Source organism: Hippocampus zosterae, chromosome 17, assembly GCF_025434085.1.
Source record: "Hippocampus zosterae strain Florida chromosome 17, ASM2543408v3, whole genome shotgun sequence".
Taxonomy (NCBI): domain Eukaryota; kingdom Metazoa; phylum Chordata; class Actinopteri; order Syngnathiformes; family Syngnathidae; genus Hippocampus; species Hippocampus zosterae.
Window position 1 is genome coordinate 15,985,939 of NC_067467.1, and position 27,680 is coordinate 16,013,618.

Sequence of the window (27,680 nt, forward strand, 5' to 3'; positions counted from 1 at the left end):
TGTTTTTTGCATTGAGTATGCATCATATTGCAGTTTAATGTACAGTGGTACCTCTACTTACGAACGTCTTTTCATACGAAATTTTCAAGATACGAAACGTCTCAACAGGAAAATATTGCCTCGTTACGAAAGAAATTTCAAGATGTGAGATCCTGAACGCAACATACTTATAGCTGTTCTGCCAATGGCTATTACCGAGCATCTTCCTGGCATCCCTTTAGCTAAGAAGGACCTCTACCAGATGTGTCTGTGTGTAGATAGATATGTGTCTATGCAGCGTCCTTGTCATTTGCACCTCGAGCCTGATAGTTTTACGTAAATGTGAATCACCCAGAAAAAGTGTTCTCCAGTCGGGCGATCACTCACTATGCTGATGTTTGCCATGGACATTGTCAAAGGATTGTTAAAAGGCTGCAAAAGCCAACGTCCTTGGATCAGTTCTTTACAAAACGGCAGGCAAAAACCACTTGAAAGAGAACATGAACTGCAGACGGCAAAAAAAAACCGATGAGTTAAAAGTTAAATGATCATCAGTTTTATTCTTTACTCAATTCCTTGTTTTTTACATGATGCACAACTCTCATTTATTGTGCAATAATCTCCTTGTAAAATTTTGTTACATATTTTGATGCATTTTTAGGCTTTAGGAAACATGTCTGAATTTTTTGGGGAGGGGGGCTTGGAACAAATTAGAGCATTTACATGGAAAACGCATCGACTGACAACATTTTGAAAGAAATTTCTTCCTCAACCAATTAATTTCATAAGTGGAGGTACCACTGTACTGATGAAAGCAACTAAATTCTGATATTTTTGCTCCTTGCCTCCCTGTACAGTTAATATTAGAAGCAATTCAGCATTTTCCAATACATCATCTTCACACAAGAAAAATGAGGGGCAGACAACTGCAATAAAGTCCTGTACTACAATAATGGAATCATACATACTTAAGGACTTATCTGCCTCTCTGAATGTTATTCAGAGGATTTCCATCCTTAGTCGATTGAGACACATCTGTTCCTTTTTACTGTTGCTTTTTGTTTTCCCACCTTCCCTGTTTTGTGCATGTCAGGATGGGCTTGTGACACTGTCTGAGATGCTCGACAAACTTGACTTCATCAAGATCAGCACCATCACAGATTATGGAGCCATGAAAGACGACGGCCATGACGAACTGTGAATATCAATCACACAGAATTATGACCGATGTTTGATGTGTGTTTGAGAAATATTTCTCAATCCAAATACAATCAGCAAGACGTTTGGGAGAGCACATTTATTCAACTGAACAATAAGCAGGCGAATATGCGGGTTCAGTAAGAAAAATAAAAGTACTCTTCAAATGGTATGAACAGTCTGCTGAAGATTTCGAAGAATAGAATAACAGACAAAAATACGGTCAATATATCAGATGCCAAAGAAACAAATGGCATGTTTTGGCTGTTTGCAATCTTCAAAAAAAAATTTAGAGACCATAATACTAATGACCAGAGTCATCTTTCACACTTGCATCACTGGACGAGCTTCTTTGGCCTTAAGCTCGACACCTGCACCTGCAAAGCCTGTTCCTCCCTGTCAAAAGAAACACCAAATTCAAGGTCATCTTAACAGAGGGAAACTAAACACTTTCATTTACAGATCTCCACTCACACTGCCTCTCATTTGTTAAAAAAAAAAAAGGGGGGGGGGTGGGGGGAAACGCACCCACACCAAAACGCTAAAATTTTAAAGCACAGGTAGAAAGGACTATTTGTATCGTCGTTTACCAGTGCCCTGGGCTTGAAAAAAGGCGTACCGTATTTTCATGGCCATACGGCGCACCGTATTGAAAGGCGCAGTGTCAGTTACGGGTGCGATTTCGGTATTTAACATAAACACAAGGCACATTGTATTTCTGCTATGTTATAGATGAATAGATAGTTATTATTTTAGCTGTCCACCACGAATCCTGAGGGTCTCGCGAAACAGATTTTTCACAAAGCAGGTCGGGGGCAAGGAACAAGGTAACGATCATCAATAAAAACATTTTTAAAAAATGTCATGTCATGTTTTGTATGAAAGTGCGATCCCCAAGTGGCAAGAAGTAATTTCCAAAGCAAGTCTTTTCTGCCACATCGGCATTTCACAATGTTCTTGCCACTCCATCGTTATCGACGCATATCCAGGACAATGAGCTGTTCCTTGATTATGTGAGATCACGTGTGATAATACGAGAGGATTTCGTCTCACACCAGAAAGTGTCAGATCTCTGATGAAGGCAGGAGTGGTAACAGCCAAAACGGGTTAGCAAGGAAATAATTTTTTGGGGGGAGGGGCGGGGGTTAACACAACGAAACCCAATATACCTAATTATATTTCATATATAAATAATACTTTTACTAATACTAATTTTTGAGCGTGGATACCAGCAAATCGGGGGAAGCGTGTAATACATGGTTGACAAAGAAAAATTTGTTCTGATGGGTAATTTTAGGGGTGTGTGGTGTTCTCGAGAATTGACGGTACATTCTGTTGACCGCGCACATACCCTCTGCAGTGGTATGATGTCATTGTCAGAGAGCTTATCTCCACTCACAGGATCCATCATGTCCAACTTGATGAGTCTCTCCACGCACTCCTGTGTCACCACGCACCCCCTGGTTATAGCATGGAGAGAAGTGAGTGGAATTTTTCCATTCAAACATGCTGCCAACTGTAGAAAGACACACTGGTTAAGCAACTCACGAAGGTCGTAGGACGGCACAGGGAACGCTGTTGCCCAGGACGTCTTTGGTTACTGCACAGACGTATCTGTCCTGTTGGGAAAGAATTGCTATTTAATAATATACAAATAAATGTAGGAACCGGCGACTGGGTGAACAAGTGGTTAGCGTGTCGACCTCACAGTGCAGATGTCATGGGTTCGATCCAGCCTTCTTGTGTGGAGTTTGCATGTTCTCTGTGTGGGTTTTCTCCAGGTACTCAGTTACCTCCCACATTCCAAAAACATGCATGGTAGGCTGATTGAACACTCTAAATTGCCTAGGTGTGATCGTGATCGTGAATGAGTGGTCGTCTGTATGTGCCCTGTGATTGGCTGCCAACCGTTTCAGGGTGCCCCCCGCCTACTGCCCAAAGACAGCTGGAATGGGCTCCAGCACCCCCAGCGACACTTGTGAAGATAAAGTAGAAGGGAAAATGGATGGATGTAGGAACTGCAACAATATATTTCTGTTGTAAGAAGAAAAAAACTGCAATAAATGATCACTGCGTTCTTAATAGGAACACTGCATGAAGGCATGAACAGTGAGAACACAGCTGTGGTACCCAAGGCTAGTTGGCGATTGTCGTAGGTTGATTTATCGTTGCTTCAAATATGGCCCCGCTTTCAGGCACAGTCAATTAAAATTGCACTTTATTGTAATCAGTGTTGTGTCCGAGGACCGGCAACCGGAGCCCAAGGCCAAGGACTTGACTCCGAGGCCAAGGCCAAGGACTTGAATTTTTCCAAGGCCAATGACCAAGGACTTGCCTCCGAGGCCAAGGCCAATGACCAAGGACTGATTTTGAATACTAAGAGGAGTCAAGTGAAAAGTCTGCTTTCAAAAAATACGCAGATAAGCATGTCATACACAGCAATCGAAAAAAAATATTTTCATAATGATCACGTAAATAAAGCAATAGCTGCGATAAAAGTAATACACTGGGCGAAATAACCGTATTAATATACACGGCGATCAAAGAAATTATATTTTCGTTAAGTAAAGCAAGAGTAGCGATAAAAGTCATTTCTTGGGCGATAAAATAGCCAAACATGATGTATCACTTGTAGGTGAAAAAAATGTGTAATTTTATATGTGATCATTATTTCTGTTTTCACTCCCCTCTGAATAGGGTTTGTCAGTTGGCATGGAAGGATTACTCACTCTGTCCGTTTTTGATCATTTATTGAAGCAGATGGTAGTTGCAGAAACAGTAGAATGATATCAGAAGCAGTAGCAGATAGTATAAGTAGATGCAGTAGCAGATGCAGGATAAGTAGCAGTAGCAGGTAATCTAAAGTAAACAAATGTAATTTAATGAATATATCTACCTTAGGCATCACAATGTAAATGTGTATAGCAGTGATAATTTTACAGTTTACTGCCAGTGAGTCCCAGGGACTCGCTGATCAGAAAAGTATGAGTCCCATGATGCATTTAGACCAGGGGTGTCCAAACTTTTTGCCAAGGAGGCCAGATTTTATGTGGTAAAATGTCGGGGGCCGACCTTGGCTGACATTCTTTACATTGAACAACAATATTGTTCAACAAATTTTAGTAAGCCAGTCTGTTTCACATTTCCATTTTTATTTTAATTTCAACAATCTTAAGAATTTCTTTGCGATTGGCTGGCAAACGATTCAGGGTGTCCCCTGCCTACTGCCCGAAGACAGCTGGGATAGGCTCCAGCACCGCCCGCGACCCTAGTGAGGATCAAGCGGCTCGGAAGATGAATGAAATGAATGAATGAATAAGAATTTCTTTTGGTTAATTTGAAACAGTTATATCACATGCAACTGCTTATTCACTTGACTTTTTCTTAAACAGAAGTCTCCTGAGTGCAAATTGATTGATTTGAAACATAAAATGTATAGTCACAAAACCTTTGACTCGAACAACAGGGAAATGAACAAGCAATACACATATCCACAACTGCAAGGATCATTTGAAATATGACATATCTCACTCTCCCTCTCCATATATGCATATATACACGCCCACCCTTCATTGATTGGCCGAGTTTTTTGCCGCATGCCTGTCCACAGTCACTTCCGCCTTTTCTCTATATAAACAGCGTGTCGGCTGTCAGTCAGATTTTGGAACTCAGCGCATACACAAGACGCTCCGCATCATAAGGCGTCCTGTCCATTTTGGAGAAAATTCAAGACTTTTAATGGCGCCTTATAGTCATGAAAATACGGTAAGTATTGATGTGGCTTGACGTCCTCTTCCCAAGACGATGCATGTGCAATCTACTATCAATTTGACGAAAGAATCGAACCATGTCATCATTAGTTCTACCAACAGTTAACATTAGCATTGCTTCACCTTGGGACAAATGTTTTCTTCATAAAGTTACCATGCTACAACCAGTAAATTATAGAATAATCAAGACTGTTTCATCATATTTTTCATAGCGATTAGCTTATAGATCTAATGACCAATTTGCCTTGTAATCATGCCTCGCGTCGTATCTCGCTCTCGTGTTCTGTGCATACGTCACAGGTGAGTTTAGTGATGCACCCTTCGGACGATTCATACGAAAAATCAGACTGGCATTCCCATTTATTAAATGTCGTAATTAGTAAACCTCTGAGTTTTTTTCGCCGCCATCTCAAACTTTCATCCGCGAGATTCCACATTTTGCGGGCTAAAATAGCAAGCTGCGGGCTAAAATAGCAACCCGCATGCGCACATAATAGTGATGTGTCGTTCGCGAACGAACCGGCTCTTCGAAGTGAACGACAAGAGCCGGCTCCTAATAGGGAGCTGATCAAAATAGGAGCCGAGGAGGGCAAATGGTTGAATGTCATTTTCTTTGTCTTATTTTGCATTGTTACCAAAAAATAAATAAATAAACCCTGCAAAAGAATGGACAGGTGGTCAGTCATCTGATTTTTAAAAGGGGCTTTAATATTGGCCTAAGAATTAGTCAGGTCCTACCACGAGATGTGAAAGTAACCAAGTAGGCAAGTACTTTAATCTGTTTTGATATGCATATTTTCTGACAGTGTGTCTGTGAGTAAGCCGTTCTGTCCTCCCGCCCAACAGATCTGTGAAGTTGTCGACACCGCATTTTTGGGGGGTGAGGGGGGGCCTTGTCCATGAACCATACAGGTACAGTGGAGCGAATGAACTGCTGCCCTCTTGGGAGAAAATATTTGTTATTGTTTTGAAGGACACTTTGGGCTCTTCCCCCCCAAACTGCTTGCTTGCCTTTTTAGCTTTTGCTCCACACCTGTCAGCATGGTAACAATATCTAAACTTGCCATTGCTACAGCAGCATACAGTAGACTGTAATGTCTAGTTGCTCACTGTGCGAATGGGCCAATTTCAGCAAGACGGGATGGAATATGGTACGTAATTTATGTTAATTCTTGATATGATGATGAAGTCACTTTTAAATTGGTTGGGTTTTAAATTGTGACAATATGCTCCTTTAGACTAACCTGGCGATTGATGAGGGCCACTCGGTCCAGACTCGGGTCTACCGGGGTGAAGCGCACGGTGATCAGCTCGTTCATCTTAATTGGTTGGCCTGACATCGGACACAACACAGTCTTACTCTGAAAAGACATTAGGAAAAACGAAATGAGAGCAAACTATTAAAAAGAAATTACACAATTTCTAAACACACTGCTGAATTTCAAGAGCCACAGATGAGCTTTGGATTCAGAGGTCAACTTGTCTCCATCCGCATACAAATACGCAAAATAAACAAAGGTCATCATGACATACAACCTGAAGACAAACTGCCGTTGACATCACACAACAAGCAGGCAGGTCATAAAAAAGCTGCAAAGTTTCGTTCAATAAGGTAGCAAAAAGGCATCTTGCTGGCACGAGGAATATTTTCAGTCGTGATCTTTTTAGAGCAGGGAACCATATTTGATTCTCTAAACTGCAATTGAAACAACCCTGTATCCCTAGCTATTAAAAAAAGACGATTCCGCTGCAGACCACAAATGAGAGAAAACGAGGGTTGAAAATAACCAATTTAAAAGTACATATATTACACAACACCAATAAAGATTAAACATACTCAAAAAGAAAATGTAAGCACTATAATAATAATTGACAGATATGCTGAGTTGTTCTAATGACAAGAAAACACGAATAATATGTGGTGACTTTAACATTGACTTATTAAACCCTAATAGACACAAAAAACCCCAACAGATTTCATAAATACAATGTATAGCAACAGTCTTTTCCCAGTCATTCTGAAACCCAGCAGAATAACAGTTGATACGGCCACATTAATAGATAATATATTTATTAGAGCTGTCAGTTTAGCGCGTTTTTATTGGCATTAATTTAAATGAATTTTAACGGGATTAAATTTTTCTCGCGAGATTAACGTGGCACACGTCACAAGCAGATGTTACGTTGCTATATAAATACACCAGAAACAAAACAAGTGCGCTGCAGAAGTCCACGCCCATGTCTGTTTTGCCAGCCACCGAAAAACTGATACTTAAAGAGTTTATGAATGAAAAGTTTACTTTTAAAAAGTTGCCGGACTGCTCCACTGACAAGACCAAAGTTACCTGTATCATACAGGTATACGATGTATGCCACCGACGCGATTGTTCCTTGTTTGGAACCAATTTGTGTGGAAGGTTACAGTGTTCCGTGTCCATATAAATAGAGCGGGTGGAGCTTCTCTGTGTTCGTCTGACAGTGACGGTGCGCTGCAGTGGTAGCCCTAGCGAAAATAAAACGTCCCCAGTGTTGTCATCGAACCAAGTGTAGTCATCGGAAATTATGTCTACACAAAACCGTAGAGACTTCCGCGCAAGAAGGACCAACAGAATCAACATAGCCTGACTGCTGTGTTCAAAGCAAACTTGAGAAAAACGAGGTATGCAACCATCGCTTAAATCCACTATAGGTTGAGTTCTAGTTTACCTTAGATGTGCACTTTATAATGTTATAATTGCTCTGTTTTGATCCCATAAAAAGAGGTGTTAAAGCAGCTTTTGTGTGACAAAATATTTTTTTCATTGTTGTTGATGGACAGTAATATTGTGTGAGAGATTATGTGTGAATAACTGCTCCAAGTGAAAAATGTTCATGTAAAATTGAAAATCGAAATTGTTATTTCAGTAAATATTTGCATTTTGCACATAGAAAACTGATTCATAATTTCATGTTGATGAGAGCATTAAAATTGGGAAAAATAGGAAAACAAAAATATAAAAGGAAATTCAGAAATGATAAAAAATGTGTGAGAAATCACGATTATTTTTTAGTGAATTTGAATTAATTATGACAGTTGCATTTTTAATTAGATTAAATATTTTAATCGTTTGACAGCTCTAATATTTATAAATAAGATTGATCATAAAAAGGAAAGTGGACTTCTCATAACTGATATAAGTGACCATCGACCGGTCTTTGCAGTCTTTCATAATTACTTTGATAGAAAAACTAAATCAATAACCCACATATTGGAAATAAGACTCAGAACCCAACATTGCATCGCAGCTTTTAAGCTCGACCTAGACAAACAAAATTGGTCTCAGGTCTACTCCAATGAAGATCCAAATACTGCGTTTGACGAATTTTCGTCAACCATAACCTCCTTATATGATAAGCATTTCCCAGTAATTAAGGTCTGCAGAAAGTACAAAGACCAAAATAAGCCATTGATAACAAAAGGCATAGAAAGTGCATGTAAAAAGAAAAACAATATATATATCATATATAAATCATTTCTAAAATTTAGAACCGAAGAAGCTGAAACAAAATATAAGACTTATAAAAACAAATTAGTAAATATAAGAACCAGTAAGAGAGACCATTTTCATTCATTATTAGAGCAAAATAAAAGCAACACTCAAGAAATATGGAAAATATTAATAAAAAAGCACATTATCCGGAGTACTTTATGAAAGATAAAGATAAAAATACCATTATTGAGGAAACTGCAGAAATAGCAAAATAATTTAATGAGTATTTTGTTAATATCGGCAGTAACTTAGCAAAACAAATTCCTGATCCAATAAATTATTTTGAAATAGATAAATACATAGAAAAAAAACTCTTCCACAATGTTTCTTACTGCTGTGAATAATAATGAAATATTAAATATTGTAAAAACATATAAAAGTAAAAAGTCAACTGACTGTTTTAATATTGATATGACAATAGTAAAACAGATTATGAATTTGTAGTGCGACCTTTTACACACATATGCAACCTGTCATTCAAAGCTGGTGTTTTTCCATCAAAAATGAAAACAGCTAAAGTGATTACAATTTTTAAAAGTGGAGAAAGACAATTCTTTACAAATTATAGACCAATATCATTGCTACCACAATTCTCAAAAATATTAGAAAAACTATTTTCTCACAGACTTGATAGCTTTATACAAAAGCATGTGCTGTTAAGTGAGAATCAATATGGCTTCAGAGAAAAACGGACCACCTCAATGGCAGTAATGGAGTTTGTGGAAGCAATAGCCACTAATATAGATAAATAATTCACTGTTGGGATTTTTCTAGATCTAAAAAAGCTTTTGATACAATAGATCATACTATATTATTGAATAAATTGGAGAGATATGGTATCAGAGGCATAGCACATAAATTGATTGAAAGTTATTTAGAAAACCGATATCAGTATGTGCAGTTCAACAACAAAAAAATCTAACTTACTGAAGATTACCCATGGAGTTCCTCAGGGATCAGTGCTTGGACCAAAACTATTCATCTTATATATAAATGATATCTGCAGTGTTTCAAAACAATTCAAATGCTTCCTATTTGCCGATGATACAACCTTTTACTGCTCTGGAGAAAATATGAAACAACTCCTGAAAACTGTGGAAAATGAATTAAACAAAATAAAAAATTGGTTCGACAGAAATAAACTATCTTTAAATTTGACATAATTTAAGTGAGTGGTTTTTGGCACGAGACTAATCAAACACCAAGTTAAAATAAAGATAAATTCAACTGAAATAGAACGAGTTTATGAAAATAAGTTACTTGGACTAGTAATAGATACCAAGCTATCCTGGAAGCCACACATAGATAACGTTAAAAGAAAAATATCCAAAACTATCGGGATCCTCCACAAAACTAAAGATGTGTTGAAAAAGAGTTCTTTGTACACATTATATTACTCATTATTACTCTCATATATGACCTACTGTGTGGAAATATGAGGGAGCGCCTGTAAAACAAACACACTCCCTGTCTTAAAACTACAAAAAAAGCAATCAGAATAATCAATAGGTCTAAATATATACACCCCTCCGTGAGCCGTCACCTTACCGTGGTGGAGGGGTTTGCGTGTCCCAATGATCCTAGGAGCTAAGTTGTCTGGGGCTTTATGCCCCTGGCAGGGTCATCTATGGTCACGAGCTATGGGTCGTGACCGAAAGAACGAGATCCCGGTTACAAGCGGCCGAAATGAGTTTTCTCCGCAGGGTGTCCGGGCTCTCCCTTAGAGATAAGGTGAGAAGCTCGGTCATCCGGGAGGGGCTCAGAGTCGAGCCACTTCTCCTCCACATCGAGAGGAGCCAGATGAGGTGGCTTGGGCATCTGATTCGGATGCCTCCTGAGCGCCTCCCCGGTGAGGTGTTCCGGTCATGCCCCACCGGGAGGAGACCCCGAGGAAGACCCAGAACACGCTGGAGAGACCATGTCACCCAGCTTGCCTGGGAACAACTCGGGATCCCCCGGGGAGAGCTGGACGAAGTAGCTACGGAGACGGAAGTCTGGGCTTCCCTGCTAAAGTTGTTGTCCCCGCGACCCGGCCCCGGATAAGCGGTAGATCCCTCGCTACTTACTGTTTGTTTATCGCGGGTTCAGTGCATCGCTGATTTTTTCAAACATATTAAAAAATATATATTAGTACAGGACTGTATATGTTGCTCTATGTGACTCGCTGTTGTTTTGCAGCTTCTCGCGGACCGTTTTGCGGACATTAATTTCTTTTCCACCCTGTTTATGTTAATTGGACGCTACTTCGCGGATTTTCATTTATCGCGGGTGGTTTTGGTCCCCATTAACCGCGATAAACGAGGGATTACTGTAGTTGTTATGATCCAAGGCAGGGGTGCTCAAACTTTTTGGATCGAAGATCTACTTTTCGATCTTACCGGCGCGCGCGCACACGCACACACACAGACATAAACGCACACACGCGCGCGTGCACGCCATGATGAGAAACAGCCTGAAACTGAGGCATGCGACACACTTTTGCAGCCTGTTAACTATCGTAGCTCACACGTACCGTTTTAAAGTGCTTCCCTCGGCCCTCCTAGATTCCTATTCTTTGCTCGTGCCTTTGGTGAATTGTACACGAAGCAAACTCTGAATGAGAATCATGACGATAAAAGATAGAGCGCAACAGCTCTGATCACAAGCTGCATTTGCAAACTGCTGAGCACTAACAACTTCCGGTGACGTAATCACGCGCCACCGTAAATTTAAGATTTACCTCCTTTATTTTATTTTTTAATTTTTTTTTTTGTGAAAATGAGACTGATAATATGATTAGTGTGCAGTGTATATTAACACAAAAATATATTAATAACATGTACAAAGACACAAATGGTTGTTTGTTTTTTTTTCTTCTCGACACGCCTCGGATCTACTTGGTAGAGTAGATCTACCGGTAGATCAGGATCTACCTAATGGGCACCCCTGATCTAAGGGGTACTAATCAATACAAAAAAATCCAAAACAAGAACAAACATCAAGCAAAGGTGTGTATGAGAAATAGGTGTCAATCTGTGGAATAAGTTTGAAACGGGCCTGAAAATGAGTAAATAGCTGGATGAGTTTAAAAAATTCAAAATTATTAGTACAAAAAAACTACATAAATCAGAGTTAAGAAGATAAATTTGATTCTTATAAAATCTAGTAATACAACAGAAATACATTGATCAACTTATTAAATGTATTAAACTAATGCAGTATATTGATGATTGAACATGTAACGGTGATGATTTTTGTTTTTTTTCCTTTTATACTTTTTGCTTTCCTTCACTTTTGTCAATCTGTTATTGTATGGTCAATAAACAATAAAAAACAAACAAATAAACAATTAAGTGCCGCAACTCAATGAGTGAAATGTGGTCAATACAGGATAACATTTATATAATTCATATCTACATATTTTTAGCCACGCGGTTTCATGGCTCAGACTGACCCACTTGAGTTCTCATCGTTTTAATGAAGAAATATAATTTGAGCCTTCTAAGAGTATTACCATAATTTCCGGACTATAGAGCCCAACTGATTATAAGCCGCACCCACTACATTTTTAAAAGGAAAACCCACTTTTTACACACACAAGCCGCACCTGTCTATAAGCCGCAGGTGCCCACATGAGATATTTGCAAAGAAAGATGGTACACAGAAATAGGTTTCAACATTTAAAAACTTAACCTTAACTTGTCTTTGCCTGTTAACGCTGGGAGGGAGACAGTGATGGATGGATGAATGGCTGACACTGGTCCCTGCTGTAACGCTCAGTCAATCATTCCTTCATTAGGTTCTACCATCCACGCTTTCAAGATAATCTCTTTCGGGAGGTTTTCTTTTGGCATATGCAACCAGGTGAACAATACTATAACTGTTGTAGCGAATGCTGCCTCATTTCATCAATGAATCACCCTCACTTTAAAAGGAGCGTTGTATAATATTGTGGCAAATCTCGTAAGACTTGGACCACAAAGTGAAGGGAGACGACGCTGACTGGGGACAGGCATGCAGCAAAGAAGTCGGCCAATCAGGGAAGGGTGGAAGAGAGAGAGAGAGAGAGAGAGAGAGAGAGAGAGAGAGAGAGAGAGAGAGAGAGAGAGAGAGAGAGAGAGAGAGAGAGAGAGAGAGAGAGAATGGGTGAAGGGTGGGCGTGTAAGTGGACGCTAAAGGGTCGCCCCCAAGCAGGTATTAACACCTGTATGGAGTGTGGCAATGTGCATTGTTGCAAAACAACTTCGGTTTTGGTTTCTAAGAACCCACGAAAATAAATTCTACAAAGAGACACGCCTACGAAGCTCAGTTCAAACTTCAAGCCATCGGTTATGCTTTTGGCATGCGTGCCCATCTCACAGCAGCGGTGAAAAACCAAGTCAAGCAAATGAACTCTGAGCTTGCCGTTATTCCCGGAGGCTTGACTCAAGAACTCCAACCGCTGGACATCGGCATCAACCGGGCGTTCAAAGTAAAGTTGCGACCGGGCGTTCAAAGTAAAGTTGCGAACGGCATGGGAACAATGAATGATCGATGGCAAACACAACTTTACAAAGAGGTGAGAGGAAGCCCTGGGCGAGTTACGCCACAATTTGCGAATGGATTGTGGCTGCTTGGACGAACGCGTCTCCTTGCACTTTTGTTCGAGTTTTTGGCAAAGCCGGCACATTTCTGTGGAGCCACATGGCAATGAGAGTGACTCTGATAACGAGAGGGAACACGCCATTTTTGATGGATTACCGGTACTTGCACAATTGTTCGATTCTGATACAGAGGATGAGGACTTTGGATTTCTGGGTGATGACTGATCGAAAAACGTGAGTACATTGTACGATGGCTAAATAAAATACAACGGAACTCAGTTTTGCTTCCGTTGCCTTTTTAAAAACGTGTTTTTAGCTTGTATCTGTATGTCTTGACATGCTACCGTATGCTTCAAGCTAACGTGTTTTTAGCGTGCGCGCATGCATGCCATATGTTTATGCAGGCGTATGTTTTACCAATTTAAAACTGCGGCCAATAATACAGTGCGTTTTGTCTATGTGTAAAATACAGAAATAGCACGCATTAATGAGACTGCGCCCAACCATACGGTGCGCTGAATGGTCGTGAAAATACGGTAGTTGTTTTCTGTGTGTTTTGACCGCTGATAGACAAACTCGGTTATCATGTTTAAAAGTTTCTTTTTTTTTGCTTGATTGACCTCAAACATGTGTGTTCAGAGCCAGTGGCGATTGCTCTGGGACTGCAAGGGCAGCTCGGCTTCCCCTAAAATGTCAAAGAATAAGTGATCAAATATATGAATGTACATTTCCTTGTATGTACATGTCAATGACTAAATATGTGCTACAATGTGCTCAACTTTTGTTCCGAGTCAGCTTCTTCTTAATGGTTACGACGCGACTCCCTTCTCATTCATTCCCGTAGCTTCACTGTGCTTTAAACAGTGGACACTGAGCGTCTGCAGAACGTCTCGAGAGTTCAGGGTAGGTTGTCCCAATGCGTTGAACGGAGACTAGTCATTGGATACAAGCTGGTTTTGTCCCGCCCACGGACGCTCGGCGTCTCTGGGACTGGATAGCAGTGGGAGGGTACCGGACGCCAGGCTTTTCTGCATCAGATTGGATGATCTGTCTGAGCCTGTGTGCCAATTTGATTGACATCGAAATGAGCCAATCACCGACCTTTTAGTGTAGGCGTCGGTGTGAACAATTTTTCAATTCGCATTCTGTTCTGAGTTGAGCTGGAGACTTTTCCTTATCATCTTAGCGACACTCTTTGTTGTAAATAACTCGCGACAAATTAATCTTTTATTTCTGGTGGGTTTTATTGTAGTTCCTGTAGTTGTAGGACACTAATTAAGTCCCTGGAAAAGACAAGCCTTGTTGGTATGACGGGGTCACAGATCATTTTCTTGAAAAGGAACGGAGAGTAGGATTCACGTATAAATAAACGGACACATTTTATGATGTCGGCCAAAATTGAGCTTCCCCTCTTTGACAGACCAGCATCCGCCACTGTTTAGAGCACACAGGAAAAAGGGCCTACTTGAGCTGGATGAAACTGAGGCCTTGTTCACTAATTGTACAAACAGGAATGTTCAACTTCGGGTGGTCAGCACGATAAGATGTCCTTGAGTTTGTTCCTCGCTGCCCATCTTCCAAGCCCTCCTCAAAACTCACTTGTATTCTTTGGCATTCGACTCAGCAGGACTCAGATTTGTTCTTGGTTTTACTGTTTGGTGCTTTCGACTGCCTTTATCACTGATTTGTCTTACTGTTTATTGTGCATGTTAAATTGCTCCAAGTACAGCACTTTGTATGCAGCGATGGCTGTTTGAAAGTGCTCTATAAATACTGTTGACTTGACTTTCATAACCTTGCTGCTGTGAATTGGGAATTTCTCCATTGCGAGACTAATAAATGTTTTCGTTTCTTTTCGTATCGTATTGTTTGTACCGAGAGATGTTTTGGCCTCTAAGGGGCGTATCGGTCGGCTGGGCTGAGAGGCATGACATGTAAATGATGAAGGGAGTGTTTTTTCTCATATACCACTTGTAATTTGCATGCACGAGTAATAAAAAACCAGCAGAGGCTGCAGAGGTGAGGTGTCAGTTGGTAAGCGCACACGGAGTGGCTTCGTAGAAAACTGCGCCTCCTTCCCGGCAGAAAAGACAATCTCTTCCTTTGTTCAACTGTCCGAGCGAACATCTCTGACAGGCGCATACAACATGGCGGAAAGTGCTCATAAGCCCCTACTGTTGTCCATTTTTCTCTTTGTTAATCCCATTTGACATACCTCAATCTTTTATTTTATTAATGCTGTAGATTTTGTATGTCGGTCGGGAATAAAGCCTTCATAAAATTTATTTTGTGTTTGGTCAAGTCTGTCATAGACTCAGCCACACAGTTTTCGGATTGCAATTCAGCTGAAAACACATGGCCTGTTGTTTTCACTGAGACACATGATAGCATTTCATTGGTAAGCGCACACGGAGTGGCTTCGTAGAAAACTGCGCCTCCTTCCCGGCAGAAAAGACAATCTCTTCCTTTGTTCAACTGTCCGAGCGAACATCTCTGACAGGCGCATACAACATGGCGGAAAGTGCTCATAAGCCCCTACTGTTGTCCATTTTTCTCTTTGTTAATCCCATTTGACATACCTCAATCTTTTATTTTATTAATGCTGTACATTTTGTATGTCGGTCGGGAATAAAGCCTTCATAAAATTTAATTTGTGTTTGGTCAAGTCTGTCATAGACTCAGCCACACAGCTTTCGGATTGCAATTCAGCTGAAAACACATGGCCTGTTGGTTTCACTGAGACACATGATAGCATTTCATTCTTATCTTTTCTGATCGAGCGCTTCCTGGCGGCTGTTGGAAAAATCTTTGAACAGGCTGCTTCATTCAATAAGTGGCAGGGTTGAAAGTGTGTGACAAAAGTCACGGTTTATAGTCCAGAAATTACAGTAGTCGAAAATCGATTAGCGTTCCCTCCAATAATATTCATATTGCATTTGATTAAAAATCTAATTTGCAAGTGACTGTGCTTAGGATCACAATCAGTTTATATGACCAAGTATGAGAACATAAATACCGTATTTTCACGACTATAAGGCGCCATTAAAAGTCTTAAATTTTCTCCAAAATGGACAGTACGCCTTATGGTGCGGAGCGTCCTTTATATGCGCTGAGTTCCAAAATCTGACTGACTGCCGACACGCTGTTTATATAGAGAAAAGGCGGAAGTGACTGTGAAAGAAGTCGGCCAATCAGGGAAGGGTGGGCGTGTATACATACATATATGGAGAGGGAGAGAGAGAGAGAGAGAGAGAGAGAGAGAGAGAGAGAGAGAGAGAGAGAGAGAGAGAGAGAGAGAGAGGGAGAGAGAGGACAGACAAGCTAGTCCGCCAATGGTGAAGGGTGGGCGTGTAAGTGGACGCCTCAAGCCAGTACCAACACTTGTATAGAGTGTGGCAATGTGCTTTGTTGCAAAACAACTCCGGTTTTGGTTTCTAAGAACCCCTGAAAATAAATTCGACAAAAAGACACGCACGCCTACGAAGCTCAGTTCAAACTTAAAGCCACCGGTTATGCTTTTGGCATGCGTGCCCATCTCACAGCAGCGGTGAAAAAAAAAAGTCAAGCAAATGAACTCTGAGCTTGCCGTTATTCCCGGAGGCTTGACTAAAGAACTCCAACCGCTGGACATTGGCATCAACCGGGCGTTCAAAGTAAAGTTGCAAACGGCATGGGAACAATGGATGATCGGTGGCAAACACAACTTTACAAAGAGTGAGAGGCAGCGCTTGGCGAGTTACGCCACAATACGCAACAACGAGAGGGAACGCGGCGTTTTTGATGGATTACGGTACTTGCACAATTGTTCAATTCTTTCTACACACACACGCGCTGCCACCATGTTTCGCTCTGTTCTTTACTTTCAAATGTGGGAAAGCTTCACACGAGAGAAATGTTGACTTTGCTGTTGCTACTCCTTCTTTCCGCTCGGCAATGCGTAGCAACTCACACTAGCATGTGATGCATTCAATGACAACTGAGATGTGCAGTCCTCTGCTTCTGATACAGAGGATGAGGACTTTGATGGATTTCTAGGTGATGATTGATTGAAAAACGTGAGAACATTGTACGATGGCTAAATAAAATACACCCGAACTCAGTTCTGCTTTCGTTGCCTTTTTAAAAACGTGTTTTTATCTTATTTGTATGTTTTGGCATGCTACCGTATGCTTCAAGCTAACGTGTTAGAGTGCGCGCATGCATGCCGTATGTTTAAGCTGGCGTATGTTTTACCACTGTAAAACTGCGGCTATTCGTACGATGCGTCCTGTGTATGTGTAAAATACAGAAATGTCACGCATTAATGAGACTGCGGCCATTAGTACGATGCGTCGAATAGTCGTGAAAATACGGTAGTTAAAATGGCTAAAAGTATATGTAGCATTAGGGAAGACAGAGTGATCATTTCTCATCCCAGAGATTGGTGGTTCAAACCCCTGCCATCGCGACCATGTCAATGTGTCCTTGAGGAAGCTAATAAATCCCTGGTTACTCCTGATGCTGCGTCATCAGTAGGTGAATGAGTTAACAGTGTGTAGCGCTTTGAGTGCCCGAGGTAGAAAAGTGACAGCCCATTGACCAATTAAGTCAGCCAACACTGCACTTCCTCTTGATGCTTATACCCCTTTCCCACTGAAATTAGTGGGTAGTAGTGATCCGTGGCGACCAGTGGCGGACCCTCAGGGCCAGCAAGGCCTTCTCTGCTGGCCTAAACATTCATACAATAACATAAATTGAATTCATGTTATTTTATTTTCATAAATATGTAAACAAAATTATTCTCTGTATTCTTTACGTCATATTCTTTACGTTGCATTCTGGGACTTCCGGGTAGAGTGAACGCTGGCGCGTTTTGGCTGCCGCTGCTCTCCCACAGACTTTTGTGTTTTACGGTGTTTTTACGCTCGATTGTTTTACTGTTTTACAGAGTTTTACCAAACTCTGGAACTCACTTCCTCCCAACATTCGTAATATTGACTCTCTTTCTTTATTCAAAACCCAGCTCAAAACCCACCTATTCAGACTTGCCTACCCGCCTTAAATCTTTCTTTATTTATTATTTTATCTGTGTTTTACTATTGGTCTTGGCTGTACAGTGTCCTTGAGTGTTGTGTAAGGCGCTTACAAATGTGATGTATTATTATTATATATTATTTCCACTTAGTCAAGTGGCTTTCAATGTTATTTAAATAACACTGAAAGCCACTCGATAAATAACTTATTATGGTTGAGATTTTAACCAATCATATTTCAGTTAGCTTGTGTTGCCAGGTAAATTAAACTTGCTCCGGCCTTCAGATTAAGCAGAGCAGGCCCCTGTGCGCTGTAAATGAACGGGCACAGTCAGGTTGCAATAGCCAACCAGATCACGAGTCTGCGCACCGGGGCCAGCGAGAATGCCTTAGTCGAGACTGGACGTGCGCGTTCGGTGATTGGATTAGCGCCTGCTAAGAAGAAGACGTTGATCTGGTTGCAGAACTACTTTGCACACAATTTTCAAGACGGACCTTCCAAGAAAAGCTGGATATTGTGTGAAGAGGTCACCTAACTCCTGCGCTGGCTAGCCTTTCCCAGCACGGAAAAGGGGTTGTCCGTCATTTTCAGACGAGCAATTATGAACGGTACCCATGGCTCACAGCCTCTGAGAAATGCTGCAAATTGTACTAGTGGGAATGCCTATTGGTTGCAACAGACCGATTTGGTGTTTGGAGCCACACTGGATTTACCCATTCAAGTTGTTTTACCAAGGCAGCAAGGAAACATCAGAGCACAGCTGGGCACTTACAAACTACGGTGCGTTTAAAAACGTTTGGGGACACTCGCGTAGATGTGCAGCTCAGTGAATAGGCACTACATTGGTGAGTAAATGAATTTTATTTTACATTTCTTGTCATTTTATTTCGTTAGTGTTAAATTAATGGTAACGAAATAAAATGACAAAGATACAAAAATGTATCAAATAAATCTGCTCACCTGCAATTTATAATGGCGAATTGTAGTCACCTTCGTGCACGAAAATTAATTCAATCTCAACTGCTCAACATTTTCAGTGATTTGCTCTTGTATCACTGATTTTCAAAATGCAAATGATCCGTTAACTTTATTTTCAAAGAATAGTTTGTTATTATTTGGTTGGTGTCTTATATGAAACTGCGACATTGCGCAATTTATTGGACAGACTTGTTTAAGATCACACAGCGTAATTTGGGTGGCATTTTATTTAGTATTTTTAAATCATCTTTTTTTTTTTGGCAATATCTATACATTTAGTTTCCTGCTCTTAATAGTGAATGCATACTTGATGGTTTTAACTGCTCCTGAAATTAAGTGCTGCTTGACTAGCCTATACTGTATTGTTTTAATGTATGTTGAATCATTGAAGGCCTAAGGTTGAAATGCACGGCCCGCCACTCGTGGCGACACACAACCAATTGTCAAGTCAACAGTATTTATAGAGCACTTTCAAACAGCCATCGCTGCATACAAAGTGCTGTACATGGAGCGATTTAACATACACAATAAACAGTACGACGAATCGGTAATAAAATAAAATCAATTGGCATATTGTTCCTTTTGCATTGACCAACAGAAGGCAATTCTGCGCCCCCGCCACCCCCCACCACCACTTTGCGTCTGGGTACGTCACCACGCTGTGATTGCATAGATAGTGCGACAGATTTCTTGGTGGTAAACAAAGCAACATGGAAGCGAGTGTTCTTTCTTTTATCATGCTTTTTACCGTCCTCAAAATGGTCAAAAAGCAGTGGAGGATCTACTCTTTGCTACAACTGAGACAACAGCTTAAGGGGCGATCTCTTAGCTTTGTTGTGGGGGCGTGCCATATACGAGGCCAATGGCGTGGGATGTTATGACGCATCACGCACCGGCCCTACATCGTCCCGTAATTACCAGGAAGTCCCGTGTTAGGCTTTCAAACTGCAAGCTAAGGCGATCACAAGCCGCCTCCCATGGCGTGCTGGTGGACACGAATTGGCACTGGCCAGTGAGCTTTTCCCACTTCCCCAAAAAGCGTGTTTACGGGTGGTTTTGCGGCAGTGGGAAAGGGGTATTATTTTGAAACCTGTTCACACCACTTCCGGTACACTACTTTGTTGACCTACACTAGGTTTTGGATAGCAACAGTAATCAAAGGAAGCTTCACCATCATGCTTTGTTTACATTGCAAATACAGAGAATCATTAGCCCCACCATGAAAATGTCATTTTTATATTATTTCCCAAGTGCTGTTAAAGACAGCAATGCACTTTTTAACACAGCTTTTCCAAGCATGTTTCATTTTGGACGCTTCCACAATTTTTTTTTGTGCACAGAAAGTTACTTCACAAAAAACATAATTAGAAGATTTTTTATTAGCCCAATGCTAATTGGCAATCGGATGTCCTTTTTGCTGCATTACAGCTTGCAATTTATTGTTCCAGTTTTCCACAAGTCTCACATAGATTTGAGCAATCCCAGCCCATTCTTCTTGAACAAATCTCCCAGGCTCCCCCAATTTGAGGGTATTTTGTCATAAATCTTGGCCTGCAACTAAACCTTAAGATTCTCGACGGGATTTTAATCAAGGCATTGTGCAGGCCATTCAATAACATTCACTCTAGCCTTCTCAATAACATTCACTCTAGCCTTCTGGAGATTGTATGTCACTCCTGGTGAAGAACTATTTAGGATCGTTATCATGTTGGAAGACAAATCCCGAAGAAAGATATTTGAAGATGTTGGAGGAAAAACCTCCAACAGTCAGCAGTAAAACCGGATATAGGTCACCACTTTGTCTTCCAACATAATGGCCCAAAAATTACGTCATTCCTTGTGAAGAACTACCTTCAGAAAGCCACCCCATCACCCTGTCTCTGTTGACACATTTGTACAACAAGGTGAAAGTTGGATTCAAGGGTTGTGGAATTTTTATGTTTTCTGATTCTAATGTATAAATTCTATGTACAGCACTTTGTATGCAGTGATGCTTGTTTTTAGTATTAAAGTAATCCATAATTAAAGTTGTGATTTCAAGGGCTTTCAAGGAGTTGCAGCAGGTCCCAGCAGGTCCCAGTAGGAACTCACCAGAATGTCCAGATTAGTCACACTGGGCCTATGCACAGGTGAGCTGGTGTCTATCCCTTCTGATTTTGGGAGAGAGGTGGAGTACACCTTGGACATCAGCACATGACATGTAAACAACCATTCACATCTACTGTATTGGCAACTTTGCTGCTGTAGACTGCAAATTTCCCCAGTGTGGGACAAATAACGGTTATCCTATCTTATTAATTCAACATGACGCTACGACGGACACAGTTGAACTGTGGAATTACTAGATTGTATTTGTTTCCAACAGTTGGCAGCAACGAGCAGAGGGCGCAAGTAAACCAGTTGTACAATTCTTCCAACAACACTAACTCTTCTATGTAATGCTTCAAAATAATAATAAAGTAATAATGTTTGCCCATTTTAGTAGACACCCATTTAAAGTAGAGAAGGTGTGTGTGTGTGTGTGTGTGTGTGTGTGTGTGTGTGTGTGTGTGTGTGTGTGTGTGTGTGTGTGTGTGTGTGTGTGTGTGTGTGTGTAATGTTGTATTTATTAGGAAGTACATTGAACTTAGTTTACAGTCCCAGGATTTACGACGGAAAATGAAATGATGAAATAAATTTCAATATGCCCAATCCGTAAATTGGAAAACAAACAATCTCTGAAGCAAATTTTCGTCTCCAATAGCCGCTCACCGGTTTCTTGAGAAGATTGGGCTTTGCTTCAGGAGTCAGCGACGGAACCCAGAAGCTGGGCAGACTCTGGCTGGAGGAGGCCACTGAATCAGTGGAGGAGGATGCTAATGAGCTGCTGTCTGTCCTGATTTTCTCACCTATTTTGCTTTCCCCTTGAAGGAAAAACACAATTGAACAAGTCCATGCATTTGTCAACAATAAATAAACAATAAATAAACAACAATAAATACGACAGTCACTGCAGTATCTGGACACACGCACCGGAAATGAAAGGGTTGATGGGTTTGGATACGATGCTGTTCTCTCTGGTTTTAAACTTCTCCACTTTCTCCCTTTCTGCTGACTTGGACTCAAGCTGACTGTCATTCTTCTGAGCTTGTTTTTGCTTCTCATATGCCTGCAGGAAAGTCCAGTAAATTTCAAATACAAAACATTTGAATCATTTATATTTTGACGGGAAAGAAAAATATGTAAAAAGCCATTCATTCATTCATTCATCCATTTTCAATACTGTTTATCCTTTTAAGGGCTGGAACCTATCCCAGGTGACTTTGGATGAAATGGTGGCTAATAATTCATAGGACAGACACATTTAGGGACAATCATTCAATTTCAGATTCACGCCATCGCTGAATAAGTATAAATCCCACTCTGCCTGAGCAGAAGTCAAATGAATGAACCAAAATTAAATAAAGAGACATAAATACAAAAATAACAAATGTCAGAATCAGAATCAACTTTATTGGCCAAGTATGTAGAACACACAAGGAATTTGTCTCCGGTATAACACGCTGCACTAGTATCATGATAAACAACAAAATCATTGAACCATTTTAGAGTAACTAGTAGTTTTGTAGTACCATTTTGTAGTACAAGAAGAGTGACTACGTCAGTGACTGTTTAAGGAGTTAATGGCTAGAGGGAAGAAGCTGTTTAAGTGTCTACTGGATTTGATGCGCATGGATCTGTAGCGTCTGCCTGAGGTAGCGTAACGTACCTTCATTTTCCGGGCAATTTCAGTCTTCTGATGCAGAATGTACTCCAGGATAGCCTGCTTTTCATACAAAAATCCATCTGGACTGAAAACAATGTAAGAAACGTGATCTTTACATCCATGTTTATTTTTGTCAATTAAACAAAATAAAATGACTCTTCCAATTATATGTACAGAAATAGAAACTGTAGCCTGTAATCAAGGTCTGCAGAATGAATGGATATGTGACAGTAATTGAATCCATAGACCTTGAACTCTTCCAAATTTTTGACGTGGTGTAATATTGAGAAGTGTAAAGAAAATGTACCATGTAATCTTATGTACCAGTAAAGAGAGCTAAAATGTTGGCAACCCACTGTTTTCAGATTTGCATTTTTTTTATGTGAAAACCATGAATAATTCCTGACCATAATTATTTCTTGCACTGCTAAGTATGCATCACTATGTTTTGTTGCATCACACAGAATCCCAATGAAGTACATACACATTAGTGATTGGCATGTGATAAAACGAGGACAATTTCAAGGAGTATGAATGCCTTTGAAAGCCACCGTATGTTTTAGCGTAGTGTGAGGTGAGAAACATACGTGACGACAGGAGTCTGACAGGGTTGCAGGGACAAACAGCAGCAGTCAAAGTCTTTGATGGCATCTTTACCCAGGCGAATGCTCTGCGTGCCATAACCGGATGCCGCTGTGCGGGACAAAAGCATAAAAATAAGCTCAGACAGTTGCTTTAAATAAGATTGAATGTGCTCCAATGCGTGACACAGGAGCTACCGCCATCACGCTGAACATAAAGGGCCTGAGCAGCCAGGATGAGTGCTTCTGTGCTGTCCTTCAGGCCAGCCCTCTCTAGCCACTGATAGGACTTTCTTGAGATCAGCCACTTCAGTTATGGTCCGGTGGTACATCCCGTGTAGGGGCTTGTCCTCCCATGATGGTCCCTCTTCCAGCGCCTCATCTTCTGTTTCCCATTGTCTGAGACATTCTCTGAGTACGTCATCCGTTGGAGCCTTCTCCTTGATGTATTCATGGAGCTTGGATGTTTCATCCTGGACAGTGGCTCTCACACTCACTAGTCCCTGGCCTCCTTCCTTTCGGCTTGCGTACAGTCTCAGGGTGCTGGATTTGGGATGGAACCCTCCATGCATGGTTAGGAGCTTTTGGGTCTTAACGTCAGTGGTCGGAATCTCTTCCTTTGGCCACCTTATTATCCCTGCAGGGTATCTGATCACTGGCAAGGCATAGCTGTTTATTCCCCGGGTCTTATTCTTGCCATTGAGCTGGCTTCTTAGGACTTGCCTCAGTCGCCGGAGGTATTTGGCCATAGCCGCTTTCCTTGTTGCCAGTTCGAGGTTGCAACACGATATATATGTATGTATGTATATATACCTGTATATATACAATGTGGGCGGCCCGGTAGTCTGGTGGTTAGCACGTCGGCTTCACAGTGCAGAGGTACCGGGTTCGGTTCCAGCTACGGCCTCCCTGGAGTTTGCATGTTCTCCCGGGGCCTGCGTGGGTTTTCTCTGGGTGCTCCGGTTTCCTCCCACATTCCAAAAACATGCATGGCAGGCTGATTGGACGCTCTAAATTGTCCATAGGTGTGTGTGTGCGCGTGTGGATGGTTGTTCGTCTCTGTGTGCCCTGCGATTGGCTGGAATCTGATTCAGGGTGTCCCCCGCCTCCTGCCCGGAGACGGCTGGGATAGGCAGGCACAAAGTTAAAAAGATCCAGCAGACACTTGGAGTCGGAAAGACGCAAATCTACGAAACTTAAAAAAACAAGGCATCGATTCAACTCCTAATGACAAGCCACCATGCAGCAAGGAAGCAATGCAAATGGCAACAAAAATCCTTCAGTATACACAAGAATGACCAGACATCGGTGATCAACCGGACAGTTACTTGCAACTAGCAAGAAAACTGTATGACACGCAGCCAAACATTGTCATAAACCAAAGAATGCATCCAACAAAACAATGCAAAATACACATTTTTTCCCCAAGACAGAAAAAATAAACATTAAATACTGTACGTATTTTACTGTTGTGATTTTTTTGCAGTTTTTGGACAGTATATTTTTGTATTTTATTGATTGTGTTGTTACACGTGCATTTTGTCAACATATTTGCAGGTTCATAAAGGACATGTCCGATGCTCATTTCCCAAATGAGGAATTTCTGTTATCAGGACAAATTGGACAGCGCAAACACGAGTCCGTACCAGAGAATATTTACTGTACATATATATATCCTGTATGTATGATAATAATAATGACAATTAAACAATTATTAGTGAGGATAAGCGTTTCGGAAAACGGATACATAGTACCAAATCTGAAATGAATGGCATTGTTGATGCAGTATGAACTCAACACACACGCACGCGCACGCACACAACAACAAGATTTGTGTTTTTCTATAAAAAGCAAAACAACACGAATTGGGTCAGATGTAAAACTGTACGCAATACGCTTAATAAACATCGTGAATTACTGGCACTAACCCTAATTCAAACGTGTGCTGTTTCTCAACCACACCAAATTAACATTACTACTTCTTGTCGTAATGTGATGAGAAGAATATGAATGTTCAGCTAACAGGTTAGCTGAATCAATCACGACAGATTTCTCACCTGTATCTTTCTTTTTCTCGTGGTATGTGTAGACGGCTCCAGCTGTGCAATTCTTGCCGTGACGAGTCATTATAGTCTTGAATTAGGCCAGTTTAAAAAGAAAACGGTTGCGGGTTTGGCGCAATGCTGGTTTTAGTTTTATCTTGTAATCAGCTCGGAGCTCCTTGCTAACGCGGAAAGCTATTCCGGTCAGAGATTAAGACACGACACGAGCTATGTTCTGAATTTGGCACTTCTGCCCTATTTTCTAATCACGACAGAGGACGAACGAATGGCTTTTTATGTAGTGGACTCTTTTGTTCACTTATTAATCAAGAGAAATGTGTTTTCACACGAATCGGGCGAGGCGCAAAAAACGTCATTGCTGTCGCATAAATTCGACGTATGAGAGGAACGTGGTGGTGGACTTTCCGCTGAGTTTGTTGCAACTCGTGATGGGAATTCCGGCTCCTTTGAGAGAGCTGGGTCTTATGGATCGGCTCCCTAAAAAGAGCCGCTCTTTCGGCTCCCAAATGGCTCCCTAGTTTTTTTTGTTACTTAAATTAATTTAATACCAAAAATAACGTAATATGTGTAAAATGAAGTACTAATTCAACAAATAGACATTATATCAAATATTTATTATTTATATGGCTTTATTTATATTCTTCTGAACATACTCAACATGGAGTGCTACAAAAATAAAAACAAAGTACAAAGACCCATCTCAAAACAAGGTCGTCAAAAAGTTCCAGTCTGAATGTGTATATTTATAAGCTTTTAACTATTGACAGTAAAACAACATAAGTAAGCTTTGAATACCACACAACAAATTATAAATTAAAATTTGTAAAACAAAAAAAGCAGCATCCAGGTAAAGGTTTTAGCTTGTCTTTAGCGAAGATTGACATGAAGAAAAACCAAGTGCCTCAGCTTTGAGGGGTTGATCCTCTTTATCCTCTCTGTTAATATATGCCCTGTTTTGGAGAAGATTCTCTCTGAGGGGACAGATGTTGCGACAACACACAGCCAACACAAAATGGATGAAAATCCCTTGCAATCATTTTACCCAGTTCCTCATCAATTGTGTTCTGTTTTGCTGGTTGTATAGCTTTTTGCATAAAGTGGCTCATAGAGCTCTGGGTTGTACATCTAGGCACTTGTGACATTGCAGCAGCAGCAACAGTTGCAGACACACTAGCACCTTCATTAATAGCTGGTTCCCTTGCTTGTCTTTTCTCTTCAAATTGTACTGATGGGTGGATATTTCTGATGTGCCTGTGCAGGTCATTTGTGGAGCCTGATCTATGGGATATTTTAACCTTGCACAGTCTACACACTGCCTTTGAACTATCAATTAAATTGAAATGAATCCATATTTCACTGCGTTTCCTATCCATTTTCTCACCTTTCCACTTTCCACCGTGTTGTTTTTTTTCACTAACTAGCTCTCTCGTCTCCTCGTCTGTCTTGGCTCCTCAAGTCTTACATCCATCCAGCCGCAGACCGTTCAACAGCACCGATCTCTCCGCTGAACAAAGTGGGGCTGTGAAAAAGGCTGCCCATAACAGGCACAAGACACAAGCGCCCCGGGACTGTCCAGCAACGACAGTCAAATGGCGCAGACATTCCTCCCAGTCAAAAACAGTGCTGGAATACCCATGCTGCCGAGAAGGCGCAACTACCAAGCACAGAGTTTCCTCATTGATGAATGTCGTTGCCATAATCAAAGCTTTACAAATAGTACTATGTTAAATTGGTGGAATTTACGTTATGTTTTATGACTAAATTGTACTTCCATCCATCCATCCATCCATTTTCTAATCCGCTTATCCTCACATGGGTCGCACATGGGTGTGCCGGAGCCTATCTCAGCTGTCTTCGGGCAGTAAGTGGGGTGCACCCAGATCTGGTTGACAGGAAATCATTAATTGAAGATCAACAACAAGTACATGAGGAAATGTGGGACTTCTACAATCATTTGTACAAATCTATGTTCCAAGAAAGAAAATGTGATTTGATGACAAAATTAAGAAAATAAGTGCAGCAGGAAAAGACATACCGGGTAAGTTAAGCATATCAGACTTGCTATCTAATGCCTTCAGGGAATGTGTAGAAAAAGGTTCCTTATCCTCTCATGAAAACGAGATTCTTCTGCCCTAACCATGCGTTTGAGATGAGAGCACGGCGTAGACAGCGAGCTAAACAATCCTCCAATAAAAATACGAAGATGAGAATCCACCGTTTGTTATTTTTATGGAGTCTTGTAAAACTGTACACAAATAGAAA

At 40.9% G+C, this 27,680-nt stretch overlaps 1 protein-coding gene and 2 long non-coding RNA genes across 3 annotated transcripts; 1 reads left to right on the forward strand and 2 right to left on the reverse strand.

Moving 5' to 3' along the window:
- Positions 1–1,261: 1,261 nt before the first annotated feature.
- Positions 1,262–25,804, reverse strand: nosip (nitric oxide synthase interacting protein). The gene is made up of 9 exons (XM_052049761.1): positions 25,413–25,804; positions 23,362–23,467; positions 22,778–22,859; positions 22,042–22,177; positions 21,781–21,932; positions 6,191–6,307; positions 2,725–2,795; positions 2,528–2,636; positions 1,262–1,572 (listed from the first exon to the last, which is right to left on the reverse strand). Exons 1-9 carry the CDS (start codon positions 25,480–25,482, stop codon positions 1,501–1,503), a joined length of 915 nt encoding a protein of 304 aa, XP_051905721.1. The 5' UTR covers positions 25,483–25,804; the 3' UTR covers positions 1,262–1,500.
- On the forward strand, positions 6,778–8,213 carry LOC127590317 (uncharacterized). The gene is made up of 2 exons (XR_007959600.1): positions 6,778–7,027; positions 8,081–8,213. It is a non-coding gene; the product is annotated as an uncharacterized LOC127590317 (long non-coding RNA).
- On the reverse strand, positions 12,720–19,929 carry LOC127590296 (uncharacterized). Its single transcript, XR_007959581.1, has 2 exons — positions 16,614–19,929; positions 12,720–12,849 (listed from the first exon to the last, which is right to left on the reverse strand). It is a non-coding gene; the product is annotated as an uncharacterized LOC127590296 (long non-coding RNA).
- Positions 25,805–27,680: the final 1,876 nt, after the last annotated feature.